At 38.7% G+C, this 9760-nt stretch overlaps 1 protein-coding gene across 1 annotated transcript in view; it reads left to right on the forward strand.

Annotated features, from left to right (window-relative positions):
• Positions 1–9760, forward strand: part of PLEKHA7 (pleckstrin homology domain containing A7) — a 334075-nt gene that overhangs the window by 301728 nt on the left and 22587 nt on the right. Inside the window, exons 22-26 of the mRNA XM_032799204.2 lie at positions 2481–2669; positions 2867–2984; positions 3819–3898; positions 4622–4822; positions 8073–8225. Coding sequence (XP_032655095.1) covers positions 2481–2669; positions 2867–2984; positions 3819–3898; positions 4622–4822; positions 8073–8225 — 741 coding nt within the window. The remainder of the gene's footprint in view (positions 1–2480; positions 2670–2866; positions 2985–3818; positions 3899–4621; positions 4823–8072; positions 8226–9760) is intronic.

The following is a 9760-nucleotide window of genomic DNA, read 5'->3' on the forward strand; positions in this document are numbered from 1 at the left end:
GGCCCGCTGGAGTTGCTAGGGTAAAAGTCTTCCGACGAACGTGCACGCGCGGCGCGTACACCTACTGGAATGGATATGAGCAACACATCTCGAAGAACAACAGTTACAAAGGTGAGTAACCGTGTTATACTAAAACAAATTATTAAACAATCAGTTTGTAAGCACCCAGAGGATAATTGGGTTATAAGTAATAGCCAACATGGATTTGTCAAGAATAAATCCTCCAAAGGCAACCTAATTTCCTCCTTTGACAGGCTTACTGGCCTACTGGATTGTGGGAAGCTATAGATATAAGATATCTTGATTTTAGTAAGGCTTTTTATACTGTCCTGGATGACATTCTCATAAGCAAACTAGGGAAACGTGGTGTAGATGAAATTACTTTAAAGTGGGTGCACAACTGGTTGAAAGGCCATACTGAGAGAGTGGTTACCAGTGGTTCACTGTCAAACTGGTGGAATGTATCTAGTGGGGTTCCACTGGATTCCTGGGTCCAGTAATATTCTGTGTTTTCATTAATGACTTGAATGATGAAGTGGAGAGTATGCTTATAAAATTTGCAGATGAGACCAAGCTGCAGGGAGTGGTTGCTCATGCTCTGGAGGACAGGATTAGAATTCAAAAGGACCTTTACAAATTGGAGAATTGGTCTGAAATCTACATTCTAATCTAAATTCAGTAAAGACAAGTGCAAAATACTTCACTTAAGAGTGAAAAATTAAATGCACAATTACAGAATGGGGGATAACTGGCTAGGCACTAATACTGCTGAAGAGGATCAGGGGTTATAATGGATCATAAACTGAATATGAGTCGTCAATGTGATACAGTTGCAAAAAAGGCTAATATTTTGGGGTGTATTAACAGAAGTATCATATGCAAGATAGGGGAGGTAATTTTGCTACTCTACTCTGCACTGGTGAGGCCTCAGCTGAAGTACTGTGTTCTGGGCACCACACTTGAAGCAAGTTGTGAACCAATTGAGGAGAGCCACAAATATAATAAAAGGTTTAGAAACCTGACCTATGAGGAAAGGTTTAAAAAACTGGCCTCTTTTAGTCTTGAGAAAAAAGAAGATTGAGGGGGGACTTGATAACAGTCATCAAATATGTTAAGGGTTGTTATAAAGAGAATGATTATCAGTTGTTCCCCATGTCCATTGAAGGAAGGACGAGCCTTAATGGGCTTGATTTACAGCAAGGGAGATTTAGGTTAGATATTAAGAAAAACTTTCTAACTCTAAGGATAGTTAAGCACTGAAGTCGGTTTCGAGGGAGGTTGTAGAATTCCCATAGTTGAAGGTTTTTAAGAACAGGCTAGACCAGTGGTTTTCAAAGCTCGGGTCACAACCCAGTACTGGGTTGCGGAATGCAAGACACTGGGTCGCCTTGCTCAGCACCCAGGGACCCTGGCGACCAGCCGGTAAAGATTAGTATTAAAACTAGTAGTCCCTACTCAGAAGTGGCCAGCAGCGGATCCGGCTCATAGGCAGGAGGCCACAGGGCTCTGCGTGGTGCCCCCACCCTGAGCACTGGCTCCACTAGCCAGTGGGAGCTGGGGGGGCAGAGCCTGTGAGCGAAAGCTGCGCCAAGCTGCTTGCTCACCTCCACCTAGGATCAGGACCTGTTCGCTGCTTTCAGGGCGCAGCGTGGTCTGCGGTACCAGGACAGGACGGCCTGCCTCCCCTCCCCAGCTGTGCCACTGACCAGGAGCCCCAGCCTGAGGCCCCCCAAAACCCAGAGCCCTTCCTGCACCCTAACTCCCTCATCCCTGGCCCCACCCCAGAGCCTCCACCTCAAGCCCAGAGCCCTCACCCCCTCCTGCACCCCAGCCCCCTGCCCCAGTCCTGAGCCCCCCCAAAGCTAGAGCCCCCTCCTGTACCCAGAGTCTGCACGCCCATCCCAGAGCCCTGACCTGCCCTTGCATCCCAACTCCTGCCCCAGCCCAGAGTCCTCTCCCATACTCTGAGCCCCTCATTCCCGGCCCCACCTCCCCGCCCTCACCCCCGCACTCCAACCCTCTGTCCCACACCTGAGCTCCCTCCCACACCTCATACCCCTCATCCCCAGCTCCATTGGGTCACGGGCATCAAAAATTTTCTTCAACTGGGTCCCCAAGAAAAAAGTTTGAAAACCACTGGGCTAGATAAACACCTGTAAGGGATGGTCTAAGTTTACTTGGTCCTGCCTCATTGCAGGGGGCTGGACTAGATGACCTCTTAAGGTCCCTCCCAGCCCTGTACTTCTATGACTCTGTAAAGGAACTGAGCGATAGTGCTTGAAGAAGAAGTTGAGTAGATAACATGTAACATCATATGCATTAGTTGGTGGGATGAGGGGACATACTTCACCGTTTTATTATACAGAGCCTTCTTCAGTAGTTAAAATAACCCTTTAACGCTCCAAGAATATAGGAGAAGGTGTGTTTTAAACTTCATAGCATATTATTTGCTGAGTCTCAGTTTATTTACCTTTTACCAGGAAGATGAAGCACCACCCAGACCTCCTCTCCCTCAGGTCTACAGTCCTGATGATCACCCACCAGCTGTTCCACCTCTTCCAAGGGAAGCCAGTGTCATCAGGCACACATCAGTGCGAGGCCTGAAACGTCAGTCAGATGAAAGAAAGCGAGATCGAGAACTGGGACAATATGTCAATGGAGATTATAGGGTGAGCAATCACTTAGCCACAGCCTTTAAAATTTATGGACCTTTCTAATTTTTTGTTCTGATACATTTTATAGTATGCAGAATGCTTATGGAATGACAGATACATGGAAACCTGGAAACACAAAGACTCTAAGAAAACTATTTTAATTTGTCTGAATCTGTGGTCTCACTTGATCAAATGAATATTTTTCTATGTAGGGAGAACTTCGTTCATACATGAGTGAACCTGAATTAGCTGCAATAAGTGGTGACCTCAGCCAAACTTCACTTGGTTTCATAGGTTCTGACAGTGGATACCAAACATTACCTATCAGAGGTAAGCCAGAGAATTGATAAAAAGCCATTTTTAAAAAATACTTGGGGTCTGACACATTGCGTATGGGGTGTGTGTATTTGTTATAGATTAGGGGTGCTGTTTGAGTCATTATCTTAAAGTTAGCTAAACAACGATATCAAGCAATGTTTTGATAATTTTGCCATAGAAATAATCAGCCTCTACTTAAAACGTTTTCACATTTTTTGTTAGAAAGTGGGAGTGTACCATAACAGGAAAAAATAGTTTGTCAGAACGGCTTTTAAATTATTGCCTGACCCAAAATATTTCTTATGTTCATAATGGCTTAAATTGTAGAGTTTTGGATTTTTTTAAGTGAATCTATTCCGCCAGATTGGCAGCCCTAGAGAAAGAAGATATCACAGATACAGCATAAGCAGAGTTAGTAAAAATTTTCCCTATGCCATCTCCAGTGTGTACCTCAGTCCTGGAACCACCTTAGAGGAAAGAGGGGGGGCAATTTAGTTTTTATCCCCATTCAGTCCTGGACCCTCTACTTTGATTGTAAGTACCATTTTGGGTCAGGTTTGCTGGTAGTTTGATTACATTAACACTTGTTACAGGACTGAGGCTTCAGACTTCTCATTTTACATCAGCTTCCAAACTGTCTTCAGATGGTAGTGAATTATGGTCGCTATGAACCACAGAATGAATTTGACTAGTGACCTAGATGTGAAAGTCCTGTATCCCATTGCTGCCCTACCTGGCTGAAAATTTCGAGAAGTGAACTGTAACAAAAATATATAATAGAAAATGTAAAATAGAAACACCCACCCGTTATCTGTCTCCTGAGCATTGTTTTGCTTCTTTATAAAGGATTATCTGGATCAACTTCCAGACTGCACCAGACATCCACCAGTTCATCATATGCAACATTTCAAAGAGATAGCTCCAAGGTAACTTTAAATAAATATTTTGGTGACAGGTGTCTGGATCTCTGTAAACAATATGCTGAGTGCAGATGTATTTTGCATAACAGGAGCTGATTCTGGTGGCACCCACGAGATGGAAAACTGCTTAAATTTTTTTTTATACCTGTCACATTAAGGCCTCTTACCAGTCACATTGTTAAACTGACTGGGCATCCCTAAAGACAGAAGTAACACCATAAATGAAAAAATTAGGGAGTAGAGGCTTGGATGTTTTGGTCACGTAAACTGTCATGACAATTCTGTGGGTAAGAGAATCCAGCAGATCAAGACTGAAGGAAAAAGATAAAGCAGCTGACCCAAGAAGTGGTGAGATGTTCTAAAAGAAGACGTGTAAGCATGTGGTGTGATAGAGGATATAGCATTGAACAGAGTATTTTAGAGGGAGAACCCTTGTAGAGCAGACTCCATTTGATAGGATTAATACAAGGAAGAAGAGACAGAGTCAGAACAACTCACTGAAGTTGCTGCAGATTCACAAAGGAAGTCCTTGGACCTAGTTAATGATACAGTGTTTATTACCTCAGTAGAAATTGCAGAGTTGAAAATATGCAAAATAGTTTAAAAAGCAATAGGATAAAATCTGCTCATTTACACTGAAAAATAGAGGAAGAGTAAACTTTTTTAGTTTACTACTTATAAAGTATTAATTACAATATATGTTTTGTATTCCGTGTGACTTTTTAACAGGAGAGACCAAAGAGTGCCTTGGAACGCTTATACTCTGGAGACCACCAAAGATGCAAGATGAGTGCTGAGGAACAACTAGAAAGAATGAAGCGACATCAGAAGGCATTAGTTCGTGAACGCAAGAGAACTCTTAGCCAAGGAGAAAGACAGTCTGTTTCATCTCGGTCTTTCATCCGGCCCGTTTCTGAGGACATAGGCTCAGTATGTTAAACATGCCTTAGAAGGACTTAACTAAAAATATGATCTGTAGTTTTTCTAGGAAGCATTTTCACTTGAGTGCATGATACTTCCACTCTAAATATATCATAGTGTAATACCAGATTCAAGAGTGTGAATAACAAATGATCAGTTTTTGATAACAGATAGTTGCAGTCTATGTAGCTGGTTGTGCAGGTAAGTTGGTGAGAGAACAATGTGGCAAGAAGAGACTAGCATATATTGAAATGACTTCAGAGACAGGAATTGTTTTTATTGATTGGAACTGTATTTAGAAAGCATAATGAAGTTTGTACACCTTTCAGATTGCTTATGACAGAATGGGCCTTTTACAATGTTCTTACATAGTGTGTTTAAAATAAATCGTTATAACTAGTTGAAGAGCTATATATGGCTATAGGAAACCAAGATTTTTTCCATGAGATGTTGACAAAATATAAATAAACTGATAATCAGTTTTAAAATCTAATCCTATTTAATGGAAGTTTATGCACCAGTTAATGTGTTTTAATTATAAATTATTCTTTAAAGCTCAAATGTGGAATATTTTAATGGCACTCAAAGTTCAGTTGCTGAAGAAAGAGAATTTTTAGTTTTTGTTACTGAGAATAAATGCTGTACTGAACAGAAGTTTTTAATTATACATTCTGGACGCTAACCAAAGCAATTCTAATTGGTGAAGTTATCTGATCATGTTGTGGTGTCAAATAAAGGATGTACTGTAAATGTCACAGCCACTATAATGCTAGCCTTCCTTTTCTAAAATTTATTTTTCTTTTGGTTCACTAGAGCCTTAGAACGATCACCTTATTTACCTAATTCATTGCACAAGATCTCTTGCTTTTAGAATTGTCACTCATAATACCTAATTCCTTCTTTTGTTTAAAAAAGTTTCTAATTATTTCAAAATAATTTCTAACTAGACTACTCAATTTTTACCAGGCTTAATTGCATTTTAGTAGCTGTGTGTCTATTATTAGCACTTCTAAATCCCTTGATATTACTCAACTTTTAATTCCCATTTTTTAAGAATCCTTCAGAAACACTAATTTACAACCCAATTATCCTTGTTTACTTCATCAAGTAACTATGGGTACATATCTTGGAGACATTCATCCATTCTGGCCTGTATTTTGCAATCTCAAATTTGCAGAAAGATAATGTATAACCTTTGGGAAATGTAAAATTTTGATATCACTGCCATTTTCATGTTTTAGTTAGCAAAACTAAACCTGAACTTTTAATATACAACTCTAACATATATGCACTCTTCTAATTTAAACATTCATAACACTCCTTTAATAATTTTAATGAATATTTTATGTACAAATTTGTGTGCCATCTTGTTTCTTGCTATAAGGAATTAAAGTGATCTCTTTTACCTGTTGATACGTTTCATAAAGATCTCTTCCTGTATCTAGAGGGCTCCAACACACAAAAGCATGTTTGATAGCACATTTGCTTGTTTGCAACCTTACAATTATTTAGCGGCCAAGATGTTAAACAGTTAAATATGTAATTATTTAATTGCTCCGCAGTCTGTAACATTCTATTTTAAACATACAATGTATGTGTAACTCTAATTTTAATATAACGCACTGATTTTTTTAAAAATTCATCACCTCTCAAGTGTAGTATGACATTTAAAATATTGAACATAGTACATGGATTTATTTGTTATATAAAATGCCTTTTTAATTTCTCAACATCAAAGCCAATAAACATATTGCTACATCATAATGGATTGATGTTTTTCTTAACAATATAACAATATCTTGAAATTAATATTGTGCGAGTATAAAATATACTATGGCAATCAGGCCTGGTTGACTATGAGTAGAAGATTGCATCTTGAGCACTGTGAGTGTAAGAAAACGTGTTTTCCCCTTTGAATCCTAAAAAGAGATTTCTTAATTTTTTACGTGTGCTTTAACTGCCTTATAATTAAGTAACATTTTGAATATATATAAAAACTACATATTTTTGAGTGATTATTGAGAGCTTGTGCATGAATAGGTTTAAATCAGATTTTTTTTAATATGTATAACCTAGTGGAGTAAAAGTGGCTGTAAGCTTTAATCAAAGCCAGTCAAGAGTTACTGGAGAGAGATTTAAGAAAAGCAGATGTGTGAAACATATAGCAACATATTCTGCTTTCTACATCCTCAAATACTGGAGGAGCACTTTTCTTTTTCAGAATATAAATACTGATTTGTGGATTGAGAGAGTATGATATTTTCAGTTTTCAGCTTTATGAGATAAAATTCCAGGGCTCCACTAATATGAATTGCCACCATGAGGCATTTGTGGCATTTGATGAGAACATAACTACATCTGTAACATCAATTAGGCATATAAAGTTGTATTAAGTTTTTATATATATATTCCTAACTGAGGAGGGGCATTCTGTCATAATTTCAACTTTGAACCCCCAAAACATACTGCTTAATTCAAATCTGCCATGATTCTATAATAGATAAAAGTTTGCCTTGTAAAGGCAATTTTTCTTTTAGTAAGCTTTTATTGTGAGATTTTTATAATGATAACCAATAGATTGTTAATTTTGGTTGATCTTATAAGGAGAATAAACAATCTTTTTATTGAAGTTTTATGATTAAGATGGCTTTGAGGATATTTTAAATATTTCCAGGTCCATTGGAACTTAATATTAGCATTATAATTTCAGTTAATGTATGTATCTGTGGAGTATTAGTAGTAATAATTACTCCTCACTTCTGAAGAGAGCTGCATAAGATCTAGTGTAGTTTTCAGTCTGTTGTGTAAATGTCCACCCTTCAAAGCCATCCTATTTTATAAGATATGTATATATAATGTTTATTGCTCCGTATTCTATCATTCTCTAAGCTCACTGAAACCAAAACAGTCTGCCTATGGTCCCCTTAATGTGTGTTCATAGAGCACTTACTTCTTATTAATGGGACTTTCCCCACAGTCATGACAAGATTACTTATTAGAGCTTAATACTGATCAACAGTTTTTTACAGCATATAAAAAATAAAGTAAAATCTTATAGCATAGCTAAAAGTCAAAAGTAATATTAATAAGACTAGCAAACTTTTTTTGCATGACAGTTGTGTTTTTTGTGTGTCAGTTATTTAAGAGCATAATTTCATGGACTCTTTCAGCAACCTAATATTAGAGGCTATGGCCATAAAAATTTCTAGGAGATCTATTTGTTGGTATACACCATTAATTGTTTTGTATCTGTTACCAGTGGAAACGAGAACAAGAATTTGATTTGCAGTTACTTGAGAGAACAATACGTGGAGAAGAGAAAAACGAAAATGACAGGTTAAAAATTCAGCCTGTACCAGTGACAGAGATGGACCTGGAACCTCAAGATTATAACTTAGATCTCAGCAGAGAGGTAATGCTAGTGGCATATTATTCCATACAGCATGTCCAAAATTCTTTGGTCTTTCAGGTTTTCTAGGTTTTAGGTAATTCTTCTCCTCTCAGATTCTTGTGTTTCAAGAACACAAAGTTGCAGTTTAATAGAGAATTTTATAAATAATGAAGAACTAGTCTGGTGGCCTTGTGCTAAAAGTCTCTCACTTTCAGAGAACAGGATCATATGAATGGTTTGGCCTTATTAGAAAGAAAATGTTAAATGTTCACTCTCTGCTGTATAAAATATTTACAAAAGTTTTAGAAGAGAAAAAGCAAACAAATTATGTGTTGCATATGCAGATTTCAGATTAGAGTTGAAAGGGTTAGACACTAAAGGCTAATTTCAAATAGGAAGTAGGGAAAGCAGTAGAAGAAAAAGCTAGCTCAAGGAAGCTATCCAGCTGTGACTCATGGTTAATGTGAACTGACACAACACAATACAGCAGATGAGTGAATATCTCTTTATACTGGTGAGAAAAGATAAATCTTGTCTTTACTAAAGGCTATATGAAAAGTATTAATCAGTGATATCGGTGCTGGATTTTGTCAGTAGCTTTCATAACTCAGTAAAGCATTTGTTTGAAATGCTATAGAACCATCTGGTGGCTCAGAGGCAGTATAACATAGTCTTGTGTGAAAAGGGAAATGAAAGAATCTGAAAGTATTTGTAATAGAATGCAGTATTGTTGTAGCTGTGTCGGTCCTGGGATTTTAGGGAGTCAAAGTGGGTGAAGAAATACCTTTTATTGGACCAACTTCTGTTGGTAAGAGAGAGAAGCTCTTGAGTTTACACAGTTCTTTGGGTCTGGGAAACTGATTCAATCTCACAGCTAAATAAATAGTGGAACAGATTGTTAAGCATAAGTAGTTAACACATATTTGAAAGGACCATTCAAGGTGAAATAGCCCGTTAATACCCTTCCTGTCATAGGGAGGAAAGGAAGGGATGGGGGAGCAGCTGTAATAAGCCATAAATCCAGTTTCTGTATTATTCAGTGCCTAATCTTTAGTGTCTAGCAAAGTTCTTCGAGAGATGTCCCTGTGGGTGCTCCACTTTAGGTGTCGGTGCGCATCAGATAGGGCACGTTACATCCTCCGGCATGATCAGGACACCATTCACTGGGATTCTGTACTACCTCTGTAGCCTTCCTACGCAGAGTCCCCTTGTCAGCCCATCTGTAGGCGTGCCACATGGTCCTCCACCAATACATTCGTTACTCATCCTATTGGCCCCTTACTCAAAGTCGTCCCCCTCTCTACACATCCGCATTAGGCAGAAGCGAGTATCTGTATTCGCAATTCCTGCCAGATCGATAGTACCAATACTGGCCTTGAGATACCTGCACTTGCTGAGAAGAGTCACCTAAAGAGTCGGAGCACACCACAAGGGACATCTTCTCGAAGAACAAGAAGAGAGGAGTTACTCACCTTGTGCAGTAACTGACGTTCTCGAGAGGAGTGTCCCTGTGGCGTGCTCACTACCCACGCCTCCTCCCCCTCCATACGTCGGAG

This window comes from Chelonoidis abingdonii, chromosome 4 (assembly GCF_003597395.2).
Source record: "Chelonoidis abingdonii isolate Lonesome George chromosome 4, CheloAbing_2.0, whole genome shotgun sequence".
NCBI lineage: Eukaryota > Metazoa > Chordata > Testudines > Testudinidae > Chelonoidis > Chelonoidis abingdonii.